Source organism: Panicum virgatum, chromosome 7N (assembly GCF_016808335.1).
Source record: "Panicum virgatum strain AP13 chromosome 7N, P.virgatum_v5, whole genome shotgun sequence".
NCBI lineage: Eukaryota > Viridiplantae > Streptophyta > Magnoliopsida > Poales > Poaceae > Panicum > Panicum virgatum.
The window spans coordinates 50,609,874-50,635,544 of NC_053151.1; the positions used below are offsets into that span (position 1 = coordinate 50,609,874).

A 25,671-nucleotide genomic window follows, 5' to 3' on the forward strand; every position below is an offset into this window, starting at 1 on the left:
TTAGGACATCAAACAATAGTTCATTTTCTATACAGATTCTTGTCTGAAACGTCAAATAAAAGGATACGGAGGGAGTATGTATTTTTTTGTGAAATGTATGGATGGACGGCACCAGTCTATACATATGTAAAAAGTTCATTCAATTCGGCTAACATCTTAAACAAATAAAATATGCAAGAACTGTTTAAATACATTAGGGAAAATTATACACATTGCAGATACTCAGAAAGAGAGGTCGTCCAAAGTGCCATTGAAAAGCCTGGCTGGACTTTCAAATTTTAGTGGAGATGGACGGACATGGATTCATGCAGCAGATGGGTGCTCTCTCTTTTTTTGGTAAAAAAAGAGGGGGGGGGGGGCAGACCATGATCCACGTATAGAATCGATGGTCAAGTGTTAGCAATAATTTATACAATTTGCAATTAGATTATGAAAATGGGCATATGCATGCTACATGTATACGTATATATCTTGCGATCTAATAGATGTGTGTACTAGATTTTGTGCATTCAAAACTTTTGTAAGCTACGCAGTTGTTTTAGAGAGGTTGCATTGCATTGTGGTAAGAATAAGCTAGTTAAGTTTGCATGTAAGGCTGATGGAAAAGGATAGATGCATGCAAAGTGGCATACAAGTTGCTTGTTATACGGGTAGAGAGAACGTGTATATATATATATATATATATATATATATATATATATAGCATTACGGGCACGTGCAAATTCGTTGATAGCAGATGCATGGATGGTACAGATCGATGATGCATGAGTTTAATTGTATAGTATTATATTATTAGCTAGTACTAGTAGCTTATTAAAGCCGCCAACCCCACCACTGGGTTGACTGACCATTGCATATATTATTCTCTGTCTCTCCCAGCTTGAGCTAGCTGCAAGCAATGCAAGAAGTAAGGCGGTCTTGTTGTTGCTGCCTGCCTGCGCCTATATATCCTGTCCCCGCCGCTGGCTCGAGCTCGCCAACCTAGCTCCAATTCGAATAATGGGCGGCGGCGGCGATGATGCGGGCAAGCCGGTGGCGGCGATGGTGGTGGTGCAGGTCGTCTTCGCCGGCGTGAATATCGTGTACAAGCTCGCCGTGTCGGATGGCATGGACATGAGGGTGCTCGTCGCCTACCGCTACCTCTTCGCCTCCGCCTTCCTAGCGCCGCTCGCATATTTCATCGAGAGGTAGGGAATGCGTGAGCGAGCTTTCTCTTCGATCTATATCTATATATCAATTTTTGCATTTTTAATTTCCCCCAGGAGGAACCGAACCAAATTGACGTGGAGAGTGGTGGTGCTGTCTTTCATCTGCGGCCTCACCGGGTGGGTTGCATTGACATTGATTGCTTCGTTCAGACCATTCGTTCATTTCCCCTGCCCTGATAGTTATGGATATGTCTAAGTCTATTAGACGATCCGTTGTGCGCCGGAATCGCTCGCCGGATTAGGGTTTGAGGTTGCTGCGGGAGTCAGGGGGTGCAGGGGCTGGCCCCCTATGATCTGTAATTTGCACTGAAAATTTTGAATTTAATCAAATTATTAGATAAATTAGCACTGCCGGTCTCTCTAATAATAGAAAAAAATGAATTCCTGGCTACACCTCTGGCGGGAGCTTTATCCCCAGCGGGCCGAGAAGGGGGCGGGGGCGGCGGGCGGCCTGGCGGAAGCGAGAGTGGCAGCCGGCTCGGCGGAGGCGATGGGCGCCAGGTGGAGACGGAGGCGGCCGGTGGACGGCGGGGGACGAAGAACAAGAGCGGTTAGTGTACGGGCGGCGGTGGGCGGCGGCAAAGGTGGCAGCGGCGTGGTGCCGGAGCCGGAGAAAGCCATGGCGGTGGGTCAAGCCGTCCCGCGTTAAACGTACCGCTCCTATAGATATAGTAGACTTAGTTTGGCAAGGGCATGCCCATCACTGTACTATAGTATTGCCTGCCGGAATTCAGGTGCGGCACACCCGACCACATTCACATGTCGACATGTCGTCGTCCACGCATACAAGCTTAGCAAGCAAGCAATACCACGCACTATTCTATTCCGGCCGGGGAAAGCAAAGCAGGTTGGCAGCCGGCATACAAATACAATACACCACATGATGCTCTGACTTGCTTATTAGTTCACGTAGCTTCTTTGTTCTTGTCCTACCTTCAAATCTCTCTGATCCTGATGTTGATGAGTCAGCTCCGATCCATGGATTCAGTCAGTCAGTATGTATGTCTGTCTGCTCTAAAGTAGTACTAGTCAAGTCTGCTGATGAACCGAATGCAATGCAGGGGCTCTCTGGCGCAGAACCTGTACATCTCCGGCCTGAAGCTCACCTCCGCCACCTTCGCCACCGCCACCACCAACCTCATCCCGGCCGTCACCTTCCTCCTCGCCCTCATCTTCCGCTACGAGCGCCTCGCCATCCGCACCTTCTCCGGCCAGGCCAAGCTCGCCGGCACCTTCCTCGGCGTCGCCGGGGCCATGCTGCTCACCCTGTACAAGGGCGCCGACATCACGCCCTGGCACAGCCGCAGCCGGCATCATGCTGCCGAGGCCGAGGCGGAGGCCACCAACCGCGCCATGGGCTCGCTGCTCTGCATCAGCAGCTGCTTCATCTACGCGCTGTGGCTCATCCTCCAGGCCAAGCTGAGCAAAGAGTACCCCTTCCACTACTCCAGCACGGCCATCATGTGCGTGATGAGCACCCTGCAGTCCGTGGCCCTGGCGCTCTGCTACGACAGCAGGGACGTCGCGCGGTGGCGCCTCGGCCTGGACGTCAGGCTGCTCTCCGTCGTCTACTCGGGCGTCCTCGCGTCGGGCGTCATGCTGGTGGTGCTCTCCTGGTGCGTGAAGCGGCGCGGCCCTCTGTTCGCCTCCGTCTTCAACCCGCTGATGCTGCTGGTGGTGGCCGTGCTCAGCTCGCTGCTCCTCGGCGAGAGGCTGCACCTCGGCAGCGCGCTCGGCGCGGTCCTCATCGTCATGGGGCTCTACGCCGTGCTCTGGGGCAAGGGACGCGAGACCAATAAGGTTGCCGACGAGGACGCCAAGGTCGTCGTCGGCGACCTGCTGCCCACCACCGCCGATCATCAGCAGCAGCCGGAATGAATTCATTTTCTATGACATGCATGAGTCGGATAGCAGCAGAGATGAGATGGAATGGAATGAAATGAGTTATCGGAAAGGAAACAAGACCGTACATGTGTAGGTAGGCTGACATGCCTTTTTTCGGCCCGTTAGAGAAATTGTATGTCGTGTTGATTCTGATCCAAAGTGACCCCTCAGTTCGGCCCATTAAACAACTGGCGTGATCAAATTCAGCTAGCTGTGCAATATTAAGCTGTTCGGCTGGTCTGCTTGCGGCTGCTCTGGACTGAAAGCAGCGGCTGGCTTGGGCCTGTACAGCGCAGCCGTTCGGAAGGCCCTCGCAAGCTGTTCGGCTGGTTGATTTCTAGCAGCCGCCCCAACGGCTCAACACTGCCACACCACCCCTCCCCCCACTACTGCTACAGTGCACGGCTGCAATCAGCAGCCGGGCTGCTTGTCTGCTGCCACTGGCCGGAACACCTCCAGCCGAGAGCAGCCTAGAGTTGGCCAGCCAAACACCTTGATTGATACACGCGAGATAAGGATAAAGCTCGCTGTCATTTTCATTCACTCGAACTAAAGTAGAGGTAAAAAAAAGCACATGTGTTGCTTTTAATTCGCCCGGCCGAACTAAAGTAGTAATACAATTTCTTTAAATATAAACGCTATCAATCAGCAGTGTACACAAACACAAAACAAACTATATATATAGCACCGGATATATACTATATAATACTATACGCAAGAAAGTAAGGTGAGCAACTCAAAAGGAACTATATATTCGTTCCCAAAATAATGCCCGCTGCAGGATCTCATCTCGATCGTGTTCTTTGGTAATTATTCATTATTATTATAATTATTATTAATCAATGGATGCTACAACGAACTACACTTGCTTAACAATGCAAGCAGTAGTGGGGCATCAGTATCATCAAAGAAAGCTGGCTAGTATGCTCGCTTTAATTATTAGTTGTATCTCCAACATGCATGCTGGCACAGACCGACACTGACTTTAAGTGGTGATAAGAATGCAGTGCATGTTGACGTGGAGAGAGAGCGAGAGAGGATCATGACCTTTTCAATGTTATCTGTAGGGACATCTTCACTCTGAATCACTCGTGTGTTAACTTTCTTCAGTGTGCCTTCCGCAGATCACATTCGTGTCCAACTTTGTATCGGCAGCAGCACTCATGAAACAATAGTGATTCTTTCCTAGCTAGTATACACATATGTTGATATATTTCTGCTGCTTAATTATTATTTATATATATATGATTAAGTCTCCATGTCATTTTCTTTGGTGATTGCCAACATTAATCTTGCTTCTGCAAACTTAGGCCTTATAAGTTCATTAAAACAATGGTAACCGGTGAAACACAATTTTTTTTTCAGTAAAGAAAAAATGAAGATGATTAATACATGAGAGCGAGAGGCAACCCTATCTGCACTCGAGAACAACAACCACATTTGATTTGTTTGGACAGTTTGGTTTGATGCAACAACCAGCAGTTGGGTGATGCTCTGCTTGTTCCTTTTATACATGTCATATATAGCGTAACATTGCTGTATGTTCCTGTATGATCAGCCTTTGTGCTTGTCTTAGCACCATCGAACTAAACAAAAAGGAGATATATGATGTCCTTTTCCTTTTAAATTGAAGTAAGTGATTATATTATGCCGTGCTGAACATATGATTATTGACCGTCGTCCGTTAAGCATGTGCAACTGGGCTAGAAAATATCTGCCAAAGATATTATTGTTATGCATCTTTTTCCTTGCATGATGGATCGTCAGATCGATGTGTAAAAAGGTTGCCTTTGTGGCGTTGTAATGTCTTTTGCTTTCTTATCCTCTATCGATCTATGTAGCCCTCTTTTAATCTGATGGATACACACACTCAGCTGCTGCTGGCATAGCCGCCGTTTTTGTCTGGCAGGCAGGCGCACCTTTCTGCTATGTTCCTGCGATGCATTTGCCCTTCGGCAGAGCCATGATGGATACACACACTTGCCTAGTTGCCTTGCTTGCCACAATTCCTCGTGGCTATCATCTCTGTCTCCTTCCTGCATCACACTGTTCCCCAACAGAGCTACTACAAGCGCTAGTAGGATCGGAGTAACAACACTGTGAATGCTAATATATGCTAGTTATCTACTTGTACTCGCAAAAAAAAAAAGAAGTAGTTATCTACTTATCTTCCTATTTGGGAGAATATGAGGCATGGGCACTGAAGCACCTCTCTTTCAGTCACAAGTCAGGAATTGCATCCCCCATTGAAAAATATCAGGACTCATAATCACAAGGTGGATTGCTGTCACTTGTCATGAGCTAACATTCGAACCATTAAGGGTGTGTTTAGATCACTTTGCATTTTGTAGTTTTGCGTTTTTGGAAAAGAATCTTTAATCTTTGAAGTATTAAATGTAGACTAATCACAAAACTAATTATAGATCTCGTCTGTAAACTACGAAACGAATCTAATAAGGCTAATTAATCCATTATTAGAGCATATTTACTGTAGCATTACGGTAGCAATTTAGGGCGTGTTTGATATGGGCCAATTTAGTGGCTCGAGCTCCCCACATGCAGGCAGCCGATGGTTGATTTCCTTTCACTGCTCCTCGACCAGGCTCCAACGAACCAAAAAACCTTCGCTCTCTTGGCTCCCGTGCGACGCTCTTGACTTCCGTTTTTCTGGAGCCAAGCGCGTCTCGTGCTCGCGCGAGCCACGGGTGAGGATAGCGCTACCTCCATTCTCACCCACCGCCCCCTTGAACTCGGTACCTCGACGCCTCCTCGTCGTCGTGCCCGGCGACACCGACGAAGCCCAGGCAGGCGCGCCAGGAGGAGGAGCCAGCGCCGAGAGCTTGGCAGCAGGGCGGCGGTGGATTGGGGTTCTGCTCGACGCTCCTGTCGCAGTCCGGCGCGGCGAGGACGTGTCGTCGCTCGTGGTGGAGCAGAGCACGGCTGGTCCAAGCCGTCGCCGCGGTGCCCCCGTCCGCGGCGCTGGCGTCGAGGCCAGCGCCGGTCTCACCCTCGGCCGCGGCCCTCGCGGTGTTCCTCACCATGGACATCCCGAAGCTGGCCGCGTCCCCCGCCGCCGCCCAGGCCAAGCGCCGCTCTCCCCTGCTCCACTGGCGTCCCCGTCCGACCTCATTCGTTCAGCGTCCGCGACCGGCTCCCACGGCAGCAGGCTCTGTCGCGGGCGACGGCGACCTCCGCGTGGGCCTGAGCGAGGCCGCCGGACTCGCCCACCGTGGGCCAGGCGCGGGCACCCGCACACCGGCCGTGCTGTCGTCGACCTCGAGCGGCGGGCTCCCTGCTCCGGCGTTGAGATGCGCGAGAACGGCGGGCGAGCGCGGTGGCCAACCGACGAGCGAGAGCGTGCGCAGCGGCTGGCGGGAGCGAGACACGAGGGTCTCCACGGCGCTGAGGTGCTGCTTCGCCGGCCCAGAGGTGGTTGGCTGGTCGCCATGCATGTGTTCGACGAAATGACTCACAGGCGAGAGCAGGGAAAGGATGGGTGGTAAGGTTACATGTTGCTGGATGCAAGGTACCCATACCGCTGGTACACGCAAATCAAACACATTCGCTACGTAGCCTGGCTCATTTGGTACAATTAAATCAAACAAGAGCAACTGCTGGCTTGAGCCTAGCTGTGGCTGGCGAGCCACGAGCCAGGCGCCCAGGCCTTCTAGAGCGCAGAAATCAAACACGCCCTTAGTGTCTAATCACGTCATAATTATGCTCATTAGATTCGTCTCGCGATTTACAGTCTATTTGTGTAATGCGATATATTTTTTGACTACATTTAGTACACCATGCAAGTGATTTATAAATTTTTTGCATTTTGCGTTTTGGGATCTAAACAAAGGCTGAAATGAAATGAATACAGTGGAGTACCAGTTGAGCTTATGAATAGCTGATAGTTACACAAAACCGGATGCCTTCACTGCTCGCAATTGCCGTCGGATGCGCATGCGAACCATCATCTCCTCTCGGAACCAAATGATACCCCTTGAGGAACCCGAATGAAGCAGTCCTGAATTCATTGCTTAAAGCTCCCTCTCTCTCCATTGGCAATTGTGGATGGACCGGTAGGAAAACTGCCAAAGCCGTTGTCATTGTCTCATCATGAGCAGCATGCTGATTTCATTCAAGATGGCACTCGAGTAGTGGAGTCAGAGTTTCAGGGCAAATTGTGATTCAGTAGGGCAGGCAGGATTCCCGTGCTTGGGCTTTCCAGATATTTATCGGATCGACATCCCTAGCTCTCCCTGCTCTCCACATCGGATTATGCTCTGCAAAGTGCATGGATTCTCTTTTGTTTTCTGTCGCGGCCGTGTATCGTATCGTATTGCTCCGCTTGCTGCTCTTGCCATAAAAGTCAAACAAATGCAGATCCACATGTAAATGGAATGTCCAATTGTATCAAAAAGATAGTCATCCTCAGACTCGTAGCAGCCTGTATGCTGAGTCATACTCATACATGCACCCCTGCAATTACTCATCGCATACTCGTCCAGTGATGGATCAGCTGTTTTCCTCCACTTTTGACTTTAGCAAGGGAGGAGTACGTTGCTCTAGCATGCGTAAGTTTCTTTACTTTCCGTGTTACACCTTCAAACTATCGCAGAAGTTCTATTTTTAACCTTCAACTACAAAACCAGATGACATAGATCATCCAATTATTAAAACTGGACAAATTTGAACCTTAAGGTGATTTTGTATTTTTAAAAAAAAATTAAAAAAATTCTAATTAGATCTAAAAAATCAAAATTTATTTTAAATCAGAAAAATATAAACTAGCACTAAACTTTTTCTAAAAATATGATATATCTATTATTGCTCTATTTGAAGTTTAGTTATTAAAAAATAATAGACATAACTACAAGCCGCCAAATATTATGAAATAAAAAAAATCTGAATTACTAAAATATATCATGCCAATAGATATGTTGCATTTTTAGAAAACTTTTGATACCCCTTTCGTATTTTTTGATCTAAAATGAATTACTTATGAATTTTAAAATTTAAATTTGAATAATGTTGTTCTCACAAAATACAAAACCACCTTGGAAACCAACCCAAGGTCCAAATTTGCACGGTTTTGATAGTTGGATGGTCTATGTTATCTAATTTTGTAGTTAAAGATTGAAATTCAGACTTATGTGATAGTTCGAGAGTGTAAAGTGGATTTTTCCCTTTCCCTAACTATGATTGTCTGGTCTTATATCAAGCTATAAGGCCCTGTTTGGTTCTAAACTTTTTTCAGAAGTCCCTATCACATCAAAAGGAATCTTACTATTTTATATTATTAAATAAAATCTGTTTATAAATGTTTTTTGACAGCTGAGTGCTTTTTCGCGAGACGAATCTAATGAGCCTAATTAATTCATAATTTGCTACAGTGATGCTACAGTAACCATTCGCTAATCATATATTAAGATACATCATTAGATTCGTCTCGCAGTTTAGCCCCAGTGTTCTGCAATTAGTTTTATAATTAACCTTTATTTAATATTTCTAAATACTAAAAAATCCCTGGGACTTTTTTTCCATGTTCCAAAACACCCTCTAAGTGGAGTATTTCTATGCCAGGTAGTTAGTTGTATTAGGGTAAGGAATTCAATACTGAATTAAAGAAGGGTAAAAAAATCATCTCTCTGAAACCTGAAAGGAGAGAAGGAAAAAAGTGGGCCGAGGACAAAGGCGGCTTCTCCGACGTGGCGGGGCCCCTCCTCTTTCTTCACACGATTTTGTCCTCAGCTCACCCACCTCTTCTTCCTCATCTCCCCTCCCCCTCCCCTTAAATCCGATCGACAGCTCCTGCTGGCATCCCACCATCACGCGCACCCCCAAGGCCCCAACTACTAATAAAGCCATCATCACCACGCGCACATGCGCAGAGAGATAGATCAATTTCCCTTCTCGCGACCCAGCAATTTCAAGTGTTCTTCCTCCTCGTTTCCGGATCTTTTTCAGGAGGTTTCGATTTGCGCCGCTGCCCACTGGCCGCTGGATTTTGCGTGTCGGTGGTAAGAAAACTCTCTCACACCCTTGCACTAAACCTTCGATTTTACGTATCCGCTGGCCGTAGCTTAAGGCGCAGTTGGTCTTCCGCAGATCTTGTTTATCCCCCCTACGGTGCTGATTGCTGGATTGACACTTTGTTCCCTGCGTTTCGTTGCTTGATCTGGCCAAAGCTGTCTCCTTTACCAGATACTATGTAGGCAGAAAAAAAACATTATTTTTATTCACCGTTCCTCAGACTCTAGCAAGGTCCTCACTTATCTGTGTCATAAGCATATGCCGTACTAACACGAGGCCTATATAACATACTGCTTAATCCACAGCTTTCAAATTGAGGCTTGGAACCAAATAAAAAGGTTACTTATGCTGACCGTGCTTGTTTTCTATAACTAGGTCTAATAATAGTGTTTTGTTGGCCTTTCCCCATCGCAGAGGTTGTGCCCTGAAATCCCAATGGCCATCTTTGTATGAAGTACACGACAAGAACAACTAATTACTATATGATAGTCCAACGACCATAGGCAAACTTCTACATTATTCAAGTTGGTATGGAATAATCTAGAGCGAGACATCACATGATTATTGGTGACGCCCTCCAATCTCACTGACTCTAAGGGCAGGATATGCAATACATGCCAATAGTTATAAAGCTGATAGCTTTGACTTTTTGATTGCCTCTTCACGTCCCACCATATTCTCACTTTCTCTGGCTTTTTTTTTTTTGCCATGTCGTGATACATCACGAAATTTTACCACCAAAATACGAAGAACAACGTAAGGGAATGCATAACTCTATGCTCTTTCGTGCAGTATAGTGTTCACAACACTACTTTTGTGCTTATTTAGGAGATTGTGATAAACACGCTACTTGTGAGTTTCAACTTCTGCATTTCTTTTTTTGGGCATTAAGTGTCTCTTGTTGTTTCAGACTTTCCCCTTATCTGGAGATGTCTTTTCGGAGTATGGTTCGTGATTTAAGAGAAAGCTTTGGTTATATATCGAGGCGTAACTTTGAGGTGAGAATTCATCACAGAGGGAAGTCTCTTGGATCTTCAAGTGACCTGCAAGACGGGCCTATGGTAATTCAACAAAGCAGATGGGCTAGCCTTCCTCCTGAGTTACTCCGTGATGTGATGAAAAGGTTGGAGGAAGATGAGAGTAGCTGGCCATCCCGCAAGGATGTTGTTTCCTGTGCCTCTGTTTGTACAACCTGGAGGGATATGTGTAAGGATATAGTGAGAAGTCCAGAAATTTGCGCAAAGCTCACATTTCCAGTATCTCTTAAGCAGGTAATGAGTAGCTTCAGGATCTCTGAATGCACATTGCCTTTCATAAAATTCTCTCGTATAGCCTAATATTAGTAAGGCCTTAGCTATAGCTATTCAGATTATTGCTTAATTAACAACGAAACTTTGAATTTAAGTATTTTATTTATTTTTTGCATCTATAATTTGACAATAGTTTTGAGATATGCTGTTTCATCTGTTATTTGCTTCTTTGTTTTTTTTTCTTGCGCAGCCTGGACCACGAGATGGAGTGATCCAATGTTTCATAAAAAGGGACAAATCAAAACTGACGTACCGTCTCTACTTGTGCCTTAGCTGTGGTAAGTGTCAAGCTTTTGTCTTCACGTTAGGAATTGAAGTCAGCAGTCTTTTGTTTGTTTGTTGAAACTCCTGTCCTTACCATCAATTTTCGATTTTGTGCTTGAAGGAGAACCATGGGTCATTTTCAGTATGTTGGAAAATTTTCGCTACACATTTGTCTGTTCTGAACCGCCGGAAAATTCAGGGGGTGATTAGAATTGATTAGAAGCAGAGTAAAGCATCTAAATTAATGGTTCAGTAGTTATCCAAAAATCAATCAATGAATAGTTTAATAGAATTAGGCTTCTTTCACTTTCTACATTAGTCATGTTGGGATTATTGTGCCTTCCACAGTTCCACTTATGAATTCCAAAATGATGTGGTTCATCTGAACATAGTTTGGTATTTCGAATGACCAAATCGTAATGATTCACCTCTTAAATGGTGCTGTTCCATCTTGGCCAAACTCCCTGGATCAACTATTCATGCATATATTTTCCATTCTAGTATCTAATACATGCGAAATGATATATGAGTTCTACCTGTGGTTGCTTGTGTCTGCTTTCATTCTCAGTGACAATGGTGTAAAAAACATATTTGGCGGAAATATTTTAAGCTACATTCCGAGACTATATGAAGAAACAAAATAGAATGGTTTCATACTTTCATCACTTCATCAGGTGCTACTAGACAACACACTGATAATTTCTGCTGGATCTTGTAGCTGTGCTTGATGAGAACGGGAAGTTCCTACTAGCTGCCAAAAGGAGCCAGAGGACGACGTGCACGGACTATGCCATTTCTATGGATTCAAAAAGTTTCTCGCGATCGAGTACTGGATACATTGGGAAGCTGAGGTGAATTTAACTCATCTATGCCATTTGGATGAATTTGGTCGCCAATTCAAACCTGACATAAATTATGGCACCGCAGGTCAAATTTCCTTGGAACCAAATTCATCATTTATGACACACTGCCTCCATTCAATGCTGGGGGACTTTGCTCACAGGAACGGGCCCCTAGCCGTCGGTTCTCTTCCAGAAAAGTCTCACCAAAAGTTCCAGTGGGTAGCTACCCCATTGGACAGGTGAACTATGAGCTGAATGTGCTCGGCACCCGGGGGCCAAGGCGGATGCAATGCACTATGCATTCCATCCCAGAGTCAGCAGTAGAGCCTGGCGGTGTTGTGCCAGGGCAACCGAAAGAGCTCCTTCCGAGGTTATTCGATGAGTCCTTCCGCAGCACAGCAACTTGCTTCTCCAAATACACCATCGCAGATAGCTCCACGGACTTGAGCACTTGTGGGTACTCCGAGTGTGGTGGAGGAAACCCGCAAGGTGGCGACGACGCAGACAAGGAGAGGCCCCTGGTTCTGCACAACAAGGCGCCAAGGTGGCATGAGCAGCTGCAGTGTTGGTGCCTCAACTTCCGTGGGCGCGTGACAGTGGCATCAGTCAAGAACTTCCAGCTGGTAGCCTCTGTGCCACCGCCAGCTTCAGCAGGGGCTTGGGCGCCTGGTGTGCAGACGCAGCCCCAGGCGTCGGGTCCATCTTCGTCATCAAGCCACGACACGGTGATCTTGCAATTCGGCAAAGTTGCAAGGGATATGTTCACCATGGACTACCGGTACCCGCTGTCAGCTTTCCAGGCCTTCGCCATATGTTTGACCAGCTTTGACACGAAGCTGGCCTGCGAATAGATGATGGGTAGGAAGGGTAGGAATTAGAGCAGCAGGTAGCAGGTTGTATGTGATAAGCAGAGCATTCAAGTGTGCATGTACATACATAACATAACGGCTAGTAGGTGTTGTTTGGTCTGAAACCTGAATTTTATGAGTTTGTATGTTGGTGGTGGGTCGTCGATCAGATGATGTTGTAGTGGTTGCGCTGGAAAATCTGAAGATAAATTTGGTTGGTGTTTGGAATGATTGATTGTTTATTTTCAGCATCATGATTATTATGAATCTAGATTAGTGCTAGTCCATGACAGTAACAACTTGATATATACAGCGACGGATGTGGTGAGCATAGCTGCTTGGAGTTGGATAAGAATAAGATGGTGGGTGCCTAAGCAACCAAGCGAGCAGGAATTAAGATTCGCGAGCATGCTGCAATGCCAGATGCAAAAACAAACATCCAGATCATTGGGTTGAAATCAAATCAAATAATCAAACCAAATCAGGCAGCTGACCGAAATTCGGATACTTGGTCTGTTGATGCCTTGTCGGCTTCCATCCAATCCAATACTAAGCATGGCACGTGCTGTATTCGCGCTTGGTTCCTGAAACCCAATCAATGTTGAAAATGTCACGTGACTTTGACCTCTTCTCCATGTTGCTTCAGCGTGTCGTGCGGTGCCCGCCATCCAGCACACTCAACACCTCCTTCGAGCCATCAACGTAGCTTTTACCATACCATTTTTACTACTCCCTCCTTCCCTGTTTATAAGGCATACACGTATATCAAGATTCAAACCTTGTCATCTTTGATCAATAATTTGACTATTAAATTTTTATTTTTATAATACAAATTTCATATGATTGGATTCATAATCAAATATATTTTACAATGATTATAAATTTATAATCAAAAGTGATATAATATATGATAAATAAATGGTCAAAGTGTTGTTTAGAAGACCGTGTCATGTTCCACCATGCCTTATAAACGGGGAAGGAGGGAGTAGTAGTGATAAAAGGAAGGGGGTATATTTGGTTGATGTTTTGCAGACATAACTAATAACTTGCCTTTATCATTTTCAAAAACATGGTATTAGATGATCGAAAATAAAAAAAAACATGGCATTACATTACTAAGAAGCCAGCCACATTCGTCGCCTTGTTCTGTCCTTGTAAAATCATAGCTCTAAGAATAATAGAGTTTTATAGTGATTGATTTTGGTGTGCACAGCTACAAAGCGTCATGAAATTGGAATGAAACTACATTGAGGGTTTAAGTTTCATTTACACACATCAACTTCTACTGGTCACATGATATATTTGACCATTAATACCAATAAGCAATTAAATATGACAGCTTACCTATGGAATTGTGCAATGAAACTATGCATTGAGGGAGATAGTTTCATTTTAGTGTCAAACAAACATGGCACTCTTGATAATTGTGTGATAACACTATGAGATTGACCTTAGTATATAGTAGTAGCAAGCAGGAGAAGGGGACGGTCTTGGAAATTATCCAATCACAGTTGCGCCCCACCCCGTCCTCCGGCCACCGTTCCTATGGCGTCGCCACCTCCGATCCACCTCCACCACCCAGCCCTCACCCGGCGTCCCCGACCCTAGTTATCCCCCAAGCGTCCTTACAATCCGCCTCCACTGTCGGACTTCCCTGCTCCCCTCCCCTCAGTTCCTAAGGCCACAAGTAAGAAGGTGTTTTGGAACAGGGACTAAAAAAATCCTAGGGACTTTTTAGTATTTAGAAGTATTAAATAAAAGTTAATTATAAAACTAACTGCAGAACTCTGGGGCTAAACTGCGAGACGAATATAATAATGTATCTTAATTTATGATTAGCGAATGGTTAATGTAGCATCACTGTAGCAAATTATGAATTAATTAGGCTCATTAGATTCGTCTCGCGAAAAAACACTCGACTGTCAAAAAATATTTATAAACAGATTTTATTTAATAATATAAAATAGTAAAATTTCTTTTGATGTGATAGGGACTTCTGAAAAAAATTTTGGAACAGGGCCTAACCATCGGCGTCCTAGCAACCAGCTTTGAAGTCCGACCGCCACTTGACTCGCAGTGGCGGACCGCGGGCGGAGCTTGTGCGATGGATCGTGCGTCGGTAGCACACAATAAGGTCAGGTTTGGTTTTTTAAATTTCAGTTATAAGTCTCAGCACACGTACATTTAAATACCAATTAGAAATGCTAAATATAAATTTATTACAAATCTAATTTTATAAGTCGCGATTTAATCACGAGACGAATCTATTAAATCTAATTAGTTCATAATCACAAGAGGAATCTATTAAATCTAATTAGTTCATAATTTGATTATTAATTGATATAGTAATCATTCACTAATCATATATTAATTATACTTAATAGATTCGTTTTGAGCTCTGTTGACGCGAAAAAGTCACACACCAAACCCGAGAGCACCGTTCACCAAGCTCAGACTGCAAATGCTTCAAACCGAGCGTGCCAGTCAATTTGACCTGTAAATTGACGAGCAATCAACAAACCGTCAAATTCGAGAGCGTATCAGCTGGATTTCTGAATAACTTTCATACATCATATCGGCAAAGGCGCTACCGATACAGAAGACGACAACAGATCGAAAAAGATAAAACAATAATAAAAGCAATCTAAAGGGATCGGCAAGAAACTGTCGATACCGGTATGCAACAGATGAAGAGATCTAAACCGACACGTGCTAAGAGACAATGCACAAACCCACAAATGTATGAATCTGAGCAAAGCTAAACTCACAACGGATTAAATCAGCTCTGCAAGATTTAACGTAACAGCAAAAGAACTAACAATCGATTAAACAAATTATGAGCCGGGTAGATTGTGAATAGATCTAAACGAGAAAACAGCGATGCACCAGAGATCAAAACTTAGATAAATTGGATAACTTTTGAATAGATCTGAACGAAGAAACATTGATACGCCCGAAAGCTAAAGCTAAGACTTACTCGGTAAAACGAACACTTACCAGTAAACCAAGTCGCTCGAATGTGAGACGTCCTTGATCAGCTTGAAAGAACTCGCAGAAAAGAAAATAGCGAAATCGCCGACAAAAAAATAAATAGCAGGAAAGTGTAAATGTTTGTTTGTTGGATATGTATGAATCTTCTATAATGATCGGGGGTGCATATTTATACCCCCATACTAAACGAATCCTAGCCGATCACGGCAAAACACAATCTTTACACAAAAGAAAAAACTTCTCTAAACAAAATATCACCTATCAAACTGGGGCTCAACAAAATCTAGTCAACTTAATCTCTCGCCGGTCAACAGGATCTCCAAACGGCGAACCATCAGCCTGCCAAATCCAACGCTCCCCTCCAAACAATAATTTTTTTTCCTTTTCAACGCTCAATTCTGACACGTGTCAAAATCTGGTGTCAACAAGCTCTAAATGTAACTATTTTTTATATTAAATTGACATTCAAATATTTAATGTAATAGCTTCTTAGACCAGTCTCAGTGGGGAGTACGATTGCCAAGACCGTAAACTAGGTAACCGTGCCGAGGGAGTGTCATGGTGATGACACTTCTCTCATATCTCATGACATTCAGCATTCTCTCTTGTGTCATGTCAGCAAAAGTTAATGTTCATAATACTCTCATGACACCTCCATTAAGATTGGCCTTAAAAAACGAGGGAGAGGGTGAGATTGATTAACCGTGAAGAGTATAAAAAAAGGGAGCTTGCCAGCAAGGAGACAGAGAGGCGAGGCCAGGGTGGAGCCAGCAATTTGTGACCTCGGCTTGTTGCTGTTGGGAGCAGGATTTTTTTATCCGACCGCCGTGACCTAACCGCCGGCCACCGGTTCCAGTTTACCAGACCGGTTACCGGTTGAAACCGGTCAAACTCAAATTTGAATTCAAAACCCGCAGTTATACCGGTTTTGAATATCTAACCGGCCGGTTAGACCGGTTTACCGGTCGGTTTGACCGGTTACCGGTCGGTTTAGGCTAAATTTAAACTTTTTTCTTTTTTAGTTTAAATTCAAATGCCCGCAAAGTATACTAAATGAATGTTTGTATAATATGTTTTAGCCTAAATGAACCCTCCAACTCTTTTTTTACTAATTTTACATTGTATTTGTATACTTTTGTATGCATGTTTTTTTGTTTAACTTCAAATGCTCGCAAAGTATACTAAATGAATGAATATTTGAAAAAATTTGACACCATTAAATTCGTCACAACTTGAAGTATTTTTAAGAATTTTTTGGAATTTTTCCATTTTTTCAAATTCAAATTTAAAATTTGAATTTAGACCGGTTTCTAACCGCCCGGAACCGGGCCGGGCTGGTTAGACCGGTAACCGTGGTAACCGGTCCGGTTCCGAGCGGTTTGGTGAACCCTTGGGAGTAGAGAGCAGCAGACAGGCGGACAGACAACCCCCCCCCCCCCCCCTTCTCTTCTGGTCTGCCATTTCGCTACGCGTCCCCCATTCTCCTCTCTTCTCTTCTAGAAGCCTTCCTGCCTCTAGGGGAGAGGGAGAGGGAGAGGGAGGGGACGAGTCGAGAGCTCGAGGAAACAATCCCACTCCGGACTCCAATCCAACAACCCTAGCAGCAGCCGAGGCATGCGAGCCACAATGCCGCCCACCGATTCCTCCTCCTCCCCGGCCGCGCCGCTCGCCTCCATCGGCCGCTCCATCCGCTCCCTCCGCCGCGACCACAACCAGATCCACTCCTTCCACGCCGCCGGAGACTCCGACCTCGACGCCGCCGACGCCTTCCAGCGCCGCGCCGCAGACCTCCTCACCGACCTCCTCGCCGACGGCCCGCCCGACCTCCTCTCCCTCGCCTGGACCACCCGCCTCCTCGACGCCTTCCTCCTCTGCCTCGAGGACTTCCGCGCCCTCCTCTTCGGCCCCGGGGCCGCCGCCGCCGCGCGCCCCCCGCTCGACCGCCTCGTCGCCGACTTCTTCGACCGCGCCGTCAAGGCGCTCGACCTCTGCAACGCCGTCCGCGACGGCCTCGACCTCGTCCGCCAGTGGCGAAACCATCTCGCCATCGCCGCCGCCGTCCTCTCCGCCCCCGCCGCGCCGCTCGGGGAGGCCCAGATCCGCCGCGCCCGCAAGGCGCTCACCGACCTCACCATCCTCATGCTCGACGACAGCGGGGGCGTCGTCGGCCAGCGCAACCGCTCCTTCGGACGCGCCAACAAGGACGCCCGCCCCCAGGTCCAGGGGCACCACCGCCGGAGCAGCAGCGGCGGCAGCTCAGGCTCAGGCTCAGGCTCAGCCTCCCATCTCAGGTCCTTGTCGTGGAGCGTCTCCCGGGCCTGGTCCGCGGCGCGCCAGCTGCAGGCCATCGCCGGAGGCCTACCGGTGCCCCGCCCGCACGACATCACCGCCACAGGAGGCCTTGCTTCCGCAGTCTACGCCATGGGCGCCGTGCTCTTCATCGTCGCCTTTGCGCTTGTGGCTGCCATCCCGTGCCAGGACCGCGGACTCCAGGCGCATTTCTCGGTGCCCAGGAACTTCCCCTGGTCTGGACCCGTCACCACGCTCTACGACCGCATCATCGACGAGTCCAAGAAGAAGGACCGCAAGAACTCGTGCGGCCTGCTCAAGGAGATCCACCAGATTGAGCTCTGCTCCAGGCACCTCATGGACATCACTGACACCGCCGAGTTCCCATTACCTGAGGAGAAGGATGCTGATGTGCAAGAGGCCGCGCAGGAGCTAGTGCAGGTGTGCCAATCGCTCAAGGACGGGCTCGACCCTCTTGAGCGCCAGGTCAGGGAGATGTTCCACCGGATTGTGCGCACCCGCACAGAAATCCTTGATTGCTTGAGCAGGCCCCATGGCACAGAGTGATGAGGTAGGCAGGCCAAGAGGGAATGCTTGTTGTGATGCTGCTTGAGGGAACATCGTGTGAAATGTCACGGCTTCACTGATCGAAATGAGGTATATATAGCAGCTACATGATATACATATGTCTGCATAGAGGCGTGGGCTTTGGTATTTTTTTATTTGATTTTTACCTTTGTAGATTGTGAATCCTTACTTGGCAGGTGCTTAGTAGTAATGGCCTAATACTATTTGTTCCATTCTTTTAATCTGGGCTGAATTGGTAATATGAGTCGCTTCAGGGATTGGTTTATGTTCATGGTATGGTTATTAGTAATGTTCATGTGGAACACTGAAGCAGGCTTATGGTCCTGTGTGCATGAGTGTTCCGAACTGCCCAAAAGGACCTGTTGAGACATTCTGAAGTGATGCTGCAAATATGGTCCCCTCTTTTTACTACCTGTAAACAATAGGAACAGCATTTCATTGATCACTTGGCCTTTACTTTTGTTGGTTTAGTCCATACCATTGCCTTCATTCTTTTCTTCATCCTTGTGGCTTAGACTTCTAATTTCAGATAGACATTTGAACTGCATGCTCTGTCCATGATACGGTTATTGAGGGGTAGAACCATAGAAGCTAGCTGACTTACTTTCTTAGTTCAGAGTATAGAACTTTATACTACTTGTAGTTGTTTCATCATGTTTCATGATGGGGGCAATGAGCTGTGTGAGCCAACCTAATCTTACTTGGCCATGCAGTCAAATTTGATAGTATCGTGGATATTTATGCTATTCTTGTACCCCCCCCCCCTTCTATTTTTTTTTTTGTGAAATGGTGCTGTATTTCAGAGCATTTGGTGCCATACTTTGTTGTTTTCCATACAAAAGCTTTGTAAAATGGTGCCTATACCTTACACCTCTGTACATATTATTTATATAGATCTATTCTTCAAAATGCTTTCCATATTATAGATGTCAGTGAGAAAATTTCAGTGTCAACGAGGGTTGTTTAGATGGAGTTGTGATCTTTGGGTTTATATTTTTGCCAGGTTACTACATTTTATCACTTGGTATTTGGATTACCCTCTGGCTGAGTCAACTCTGAATAAATTCTCGTGGAGTCCCAATGATTTATAGGAGTCTGATGTGGTTTTTTTAAGTATTCAAGGGTTCTAGAATTGTTCAAAGAAGTTGAGCCATGTGAGCTGGTCAATGTGCATGTTTTTGGTATGGACCCTTTGTTTTTTTTTTGTCGGCTACTGGTGCAGTGCAGTATCATGCACGCTGCATGTTTCTTGGTCAATAGGCAAAATCTCCTTGTGCTCCTATTTTTTAAAACTTTCTGTCCCTTGTGGTTCCCTGGCTCCTGCAGCCTCCATGCGCTACCAACAATTTAGGATGTGTTTAGATCATTTTGTATTTTTGTGTTTTTGGAAGGGAATTTTTAATATTTAAAGTATTAAATATAGACTAATCATAAAACTAATTACAGATCTCATCTGTAAACTACGAGACGAATCTAATGAGCCTAATTAATTCATCATTAGAGCATATTTACTGTAGCATTAATATAGCAATTTAGTGTCTAATCACGTCATAATTAGATTCTTCCCGCGATTTATTTTTTGACTATATTTAATACACCATGTAAGCGGTTTATAAAAATTTTATATTTTGCGTTTTGGGATCTAAACAAGGTCTTGACTGAGAAATCTAATCGCGCTGCTGCTGAAATTCTGCTGGCACGTTCCTGTGTGCATCTGTACATTTCTGCATTTCGCCTTCAGCAGAAAGGCAGGTAAAGTCCTTCAAGTATTAAAAAGGTATGTTTGCTTTGTGAGAAGCATTTTGGCTGCAAGGCAGAATCATCCGGACTTGGGGTATTGAGGAAGCAGTCTCGGGTGGTGATTTTGACTGTGCTCAAGGGGCCATGAGCATCTGAATGTGTGCGCAATCAGTTGAGCTTGAGCGCAGTCCTGGGGATCAGTTGTATGCTTGATTATTATCCTTTTCATTGACCTTGACCCCCTCAGTTCCAGACCGATCCTGACACTTGTATTTCTTTTTTGTTTTCTGGAGCTGCATCATCGAGCTGTGAATGGTGTTAGGTAGAGCGCCCTGTTGTGAAGGGAGACTGGGAAACACACTGAGGGCCGGGCCCTATTATCCTTGCCTTGCCATTCAGAGGCCCAAGCACGCCCTGGGCTCCTGGCCTGGGGAGGAGCGGCGGAGCTATGGGTCTGTTTGGTTATCGGACTAAGCCAGTCTGGCTAGAATTTTAAACTTGGCTAGCTCAAGTCTGGCTTTGGAGATACAACGTGACCTGTTTGGTTGCATAGATTAGATAAGCTTGATTTATTTAAGTTGGTGTTTGGTTGCTTGGTTTACTAGAGTAGGGTCACCGCTTCCTCATGCGGTGAGTGGTCACCCTCCTCAAACTCCTCCGCCGCTATGCCGGCGCTCAGCCGCAAGTGGTGCGTGCGGCAGCCGCGTGCTCTGCCACCGACGCCATGCGAGCACTTCGCCGGGCGCTCCAAGCGGGAGCCGTCGGATGCGAGCTCCGGGCAGGAGCCTTGTGGAGCGCTCCGCCATTGAAGCTGCGGGCGGGAGCCGAGGTCCGCTTGCGGGAGCCACGCACTCCACTGCCGCGGGCCGCCTTGCGCTGCAAAACTCCGTCGCCCTGGCCGCACAACGAGCTTCGCCCCCGGTCGCCACGAGCCGCGCGGATCCGTTGTGACCTCGAGCTCCGGGTCGCCAAGAACGGCAGCAGACGATGAGAAGCAGGGGAGCGAGTAAATGTTAGCGTTCGACGCAAGGATTCTTGCAAATTGACCTGAATTGGACGTCCTCGCTGCAGAACCAATCGAATCTTGAGCTCGATGGCTGGCACCAAGGCCACCAATCCTGCAATTAGACCTCCCCCGAATCAACAAGGCCACCAAGCCTGAATCCACGTGAAATTGGAGAGGACAGCTCGGGCTCCTGCATGTGGCGGCGCCGGAGCTGGGGCTCCAGCTCGCGGTGGGGGATGCGCGCGCTGCTCCTCGCGCTCCTCGCCGGCGGCCGCAGCAGCAGCAGCAGCGGAGGCCGCCGCCAAGGCTCGCGTACCTTATTGCGGGTGCCGGCCCCGGGGATGGCCCGCGGATCCGAAGGCTGCTGCGCGCGTTGTACCACCCCTCGAACTGCTACCTCGTCGGGGTGGCTTGGGAGGACGACCGTGCGGATCCCCACGCGGTGGCACCGGAACTCGGGCGCGAGCCAAGTGCTGTTGGGGAACGAGGAAGGAGAAGGTGGATGCACGGGGGGTGACGCGAGACAAATCGTTGGAGCAACTTCAGCTTGCACAAGCCTGGCTAACTGGAGACGGCCGAATCCATGGAGCCTGGCCAAGAGACCGATTTGGCTTGCTGTAGCCTAGTTAAAGAGGCTAACCAGGCAACCAAACATAGGCTGGGTGGCTTACTGGAGTCTGGTTGGGATTTAGCCACCCAATCAAATGGACCCTATAATATCAAGGTCATACTATGTTGCTGCTGAGAGCTGTAGCTGCATATGTTGTTGCTGTTGTCTTCCAATCGATCAAGGGCTAGCTTAGTACCCAGTCTCAGTTGCTCCCAATAATTTTGGTGTGAGCTGCATTGACCATGGAGATGGCTAATGGTCTTACAGTGCATTTCTGCAAAGGCGACCATCATCTTGTAAGGGTGTGTTTAGTTCATTTTGCAAAAACGTGTATAGATGTAAACAGGGCATTTGAAGTATTAAATGAAGTCTATTTGCAAAACTTTTTGCATAGATGGGTTGTAAATCGCGAGACGAATCTAATGATGCTAATTAATCCATGTTTAATCAATAATTAGCGGATGGTTACTGTAGCATCACTGTTGTACATCATGGATTAAGTAGGCTCATTGGATTCGTCTCGCGATTTACAGTCCATCCATGCAAAAAATTTTGTAAATAGACTTCATTTAGTGCTTCAAATTAGCAAGATTCCGTTTCACTTTAATGTGTTCACATGTAAAGATCCAAACAGGGCCTAAAACCCGTTGGGCAACTACGCATGCTGTTTTGGAAGTTACTTGAGCATGGTGTAATGTGACGCCATCTTCAGAAGCCGACAGCATGGTGTTGCATTGTGTTTGGGAGGGCTCCTTGGGCGGCTCTAAGCGAAGCCCTCCCAAACGGCCTTCGGCACGTACTAGAGCTGCGAAGAAACCCCTCGGCTGCTTACCTTGACTGGTTCCTCCCTATTCCAACAAGTTGAATTACCGAGCGGCGCGGGATGTTGGGGGAGAACAAAAAAAGAAAAAGAAAAAACTGGTGGCGCAGCGAAGCAGAGCGGGGAGCCGTGGCGAGCCTGTAGGCACGATGCTGCGGCCCCTTTCGGAGCGCCATCTTTTTTTTTTTTTGCGAAACAGGGTCACGATTTTTGGAGCGCCATCTATTCCCGCCGGTCGCGGCCATCGTGTTTCCGCCGCCGCCAACCTGATCCTCTCCTCCATCAATTTGGGCCGCCATGTCCTAGAAGACCGATTCATTCAAGTCCTGGTTTGCTCATGCTTCCGTGCTTCTGTTGGGCCTAAAAGCCCACAACTCTCTTGTAAAGCCCACTTAACAATCTGAACATTTCACATTAAACCGCACTATAAATTTGTGAAAAATATAAGACTTGTACCTAAACCAAGTTAGGTAGCCGAGGGTACAATGGACATTTGACCTTGTTTATTATCTATGTATAAAAATAAGAGAAGTTGTTTTGCCAAACAATTTCGAAAATAGCTTCAGCTTTACTAGAGAAATTACTCCACCGTACCAAAGAAGCCCTAAGCGGAGCCGAAGCCCTACCTAACAAACCCTAATAATAATCTGTAATTTGAGGTTGACTGTGCCGACTTTGCCCGTATATAAGATACTGATGGTCAGTGTCTTCATCTTATCTCCTCTAATTTGCTTTCTTTCATACGAATGCATCCATATCCCTTGCCGAGAACACAGATAAGGTGGTTTGGTTGAGCACAGCAGCAAAGTTAAGCCACCGTCATCAGTGGAAGATGAGCGGGAGGACAAGGCCTTTATGTATACTGTGTATCTTATATTATCTGCACACCAAACATTATCTTCAGTTGGGCGCATAAATTCTGACTTGTGCAAGGCCCCCTTGCATGGTTTGCATCTATCCGAGAGCAAGCAGCAGATAGCATAGAAAAAGGCCGGACGCGCGCTCAAACAACTAGTAGCTAAAGTAAAGTTGCATTGCATGCAGACGAAAGGTTCGTAGGGAGGGGGAATATATAGGATTTTTTTATTTTAATCCTTTTAATTTAATATTTTAATAATAACTCATGTAGATCTAAATTTCCAAAAACTAGCATTTTTGGTCGTGCCAAGCTCCGTGGCGCGACTCCCTGAAGAGTCGCGCCACATGCTTTGGCGCGACCAAGCTGCCACGCTGGAACGCCCGCGGCCAGGCAGCTGACGTGGCAAGGCTGAGTCGCGCCACATGCATCGGCGCGACTGAGTCGCCCATGCGCCGTGGCGCGACTCCGCCCATTACTAGGCGGCACAGCAAGTAACCCTAGTCCACCTTTCTCTTTCTTCCTTCTCTTCCATCCTCTTCCAGGCAGCGGCCGCCGCCATTTTTTTGCATCGCGGAGCGGAGAGACCCCGCGCCAAGGTACCACTACCCGCGCGGCGCCTGGTGGCACCACCACCCGCGCCTCCACTGGGCCGCCGCCATCCGATCTTCGGTCGGTCGCCGCGGAGCGAGGAAGGAAGGGCGCGGCGCGGGCCACCGGTCCCGCCGACTGCGGATTCCATGGAGAGTGCCGGTCCCTGGCCCGCCGGCGGCTCGGCCTTGCCTCCAGCGGAGGCCGCCGGTCCCTGGCCTGCCGCGAGCGGGGGCCCGGCCTTGCCTCCCGCGGAGGTCGGCCTTGTCCGCCGCGGAGGCCGCCGGTCCCTGGCGCCGCCGCCAGCGGCGGCCCGGCCTTGCCACCCTCATTTTCTTCCGACCTCTGAGATATGTCATCATCATCGACCTCCTCATTGTCAAAGTCGTCTTCATCGAAATTATTGTTTTACACGGCATGTGTCAAACCCAATTTCACCACCACTGTCATCATCATTTGAGTCATGAGAAAGATCATCATCATAACTTTTATCTTCCTCCTCGGGTGCATCGGAATCATGATCCGGTGAAATGGCTTTTTGAGTTACATGTTCAATGGGGTAATCATCAGCATCTTCAGCAGGGGCATCCATACTACGATTGCACACATCAACTACTATCTCTGCACAACCCACTTGCGAACCTCTGACCAACTCTTTGTAAAATAACCAATCATTCTCATAACCAATTGGCATCATCACATAATGTGACCTTTCCTTTCCAGCATCAAAACTATCACAAAGCGTTAACTCCATACGCTTATTTTTTACTTTGAATAATGAATTTACTCGACACATTATATCATCAAGTGAAGGTGCCACATCAAATCTTGCTACTTCTTGCCTCATTCTTGCAAACTCTCCATTTTCTTTAATCGTCCCACCCGAAAATAAACGTACTAAACGATCCATCTACACATATACCTATACACAAAATGAAGAAGATAATATAACTATATATGGCATTACTTCATTATAAGTACAACACACTTCATTACTTCATACATGATTAAGATAATAAAACTATATATAGCAAAACATAAGAATTTTTACCAAAATACACATAAAATAGATTTGCTACTATGACGATTATTCACACTTTATAGCTCTTTGTACTATAAAAATCTAGACAACACTATCACCTCTAAATTGATACATGCAGCAATTATTACACGATATAAAAGTGTCACCATCGTTCAATTGCACGAAACACCACAACTAATCCTTCCCGTTTCGTACTTAATCCCCCATTTCAACTCAAACCTTACCTAAACTCTAGCCAACTCAAACCATAACAAAACCAAGAAATGGAGGAAAACCAATCGGATAGAGTGGAGGAGCTACCTTCACTGATCGATTTCCCTTCGTTTCCCCTTTGAATCGGGTGGAAGATCGAGTGGATCTAGAGGGGACAGCGACGGGCGGCGCCATGGAGCTCAGGTCGGGTGGGAGTGAAGGAAAAAAGAAAGGGAGGTGGAGGAAGAGGCCGTCCAACAGGTGGGCCTATATTCAGCTGAGTCGCGCCATGGGGCATGTCGTGACTCAGTCGCGCCAACGCATGTGGCGCGACTCAGCCTTGCCACGTCAGCTGCCTGGCCGCGGGCGCTCCAGCATGGCAGCTTGGTCGCGCCAAAGTATGTTGCGGAGTCGCGCCACGGAGCTTGGCGCGGCCAAAAGGGCTAGTTTTTGAAAATTTAGATATGCATGTGTTATTATTGAAATATTAAATTAAAAAGGATTAAAATAAAAAAATCGAATATATAGATACATCAAACAACTAGTAGCTAAAGTAAAGTTGCAGA

The 25,671-nt window shown here is 46.8% G+C and overlaps 3 protein-coding genes across 3 annotated transcripts; all 3 read left to right on the plus strand.

Annotated features, from left to right (window-relative positions):
• The first annotated feature begins 829 nt into the window (after window positions 1-829).
• Window positions 830-3,298, plus strand: LOC120683979 (WAT1-related protein At1g09380-like). The gene is made up of 3 exons (XM_039966064.1): window positions 830-1,187; window positions 1,263-1,325; window positions 2,270-3,298. The coding sequence occupies exons 1-3, from the start codon at window positions 1,000-1,002 to the stop codon at window positions 3,084-3,086; spliced, it is 1,068 nt and encodes a 355-aa protein (XP_039821998.1). The 5' UTR covers window positions 830-999; the 3' UTR covers window positions 3,087-3,298.
• Window positions 3,299-8,844: 5,546 nt separating this feature from the next.
• On the plus strand, window positions 8,845-12,611 carry LOC120680797 (tubby-like F-box protein 7). Its single transcript, XM_039962341.1, has 5 exons — window positions 8,845-9,103; window positions 10,027-10,387; window positions 10,617-10,704; window positions 11,409-11,541; window positions 11,618-12,611. The coding sequence occupies exons 2-5, from the start codon at window positions 10,046-10,048 to the stop codon at window positions 12,381-12,383; spliced, it is 1,329 nt and encodes a 442-aa protein (XP_039818275.1). The 5' UTR covers window positions 8,845-9,103; window positions 10,027-10,045; the 3' UTR covers window positions 12,384-12,611.
• A 4,218-nt stretch (window positions 12,612-16,829) lies between these two features.
• On the plus strand, window positions 16,830-18,659 carry LOC120682770 (protein ROH1-like). Its single transcript, XM_039964781.1, has one exon. The coding sequence runs from the start codon at window positions 16,986-16,988 to the stop codon at window positions 18,225-18,227; it is 1,242 nt and encodes a 413-aa protein (XP_039820715.1). The 5' UTR covers window positions 16,830-16,985; the 3' UTR covers window positions 18,228-18,659.
• Window positions 18,660-25,671: the final 7,012 nt, after the last annotated feature.

Coding starts and splice junctions, on each gene's coding strand:
- LOC120683979 (XM_039966064.1), top strand. CDS start 1,000: ATGGGCGGCGGCGGCGATGATGCGGGCAAGCCGGTGGCGGCGATGGTG. Junction 1,188..1,262: donor CTCGCATATTTCATCGAGAG/GTAGGGAATGCG, acceptor AATTTCCCCCAG/GAGGAACCGAACCAAATTGA. Junction 1,326..2,269: donor TTCATCTGCGGCCTCACCGG/GTGGGTTGCATT, acceptor AATGCAATGCAG/GGGCTCTCTGGCGCAGAACC.
- LOC120682770 (XM_039964781.1), top strand. CDS start 16,986: ATGCGAGCCACAATGCCGCCCACCGATTCCTCCTCCTCCCCGGCCGCG.
- LOC120680797 (XM_039962341.1), top strand. CDS start 10,046: ATGTCTTTTCGGAGTATGGTTCGTGATTTAAGAGAAAGCTTTGGTTAT. Junction 10,388..10,616: donor TTCCAGTATCTCTTAAGCAG/GTAATGAGTAGC, acceptor TTTCTTGCGCAG/CCTGGACCACGAGATGGAGT. Junction 11,542..11,617: donor GGATACATTGGGAAGCTGAG/GTGAATTTAACT, acceptor ATGGCACCGCAG/GTCAAATTTCCTTGGAACCA.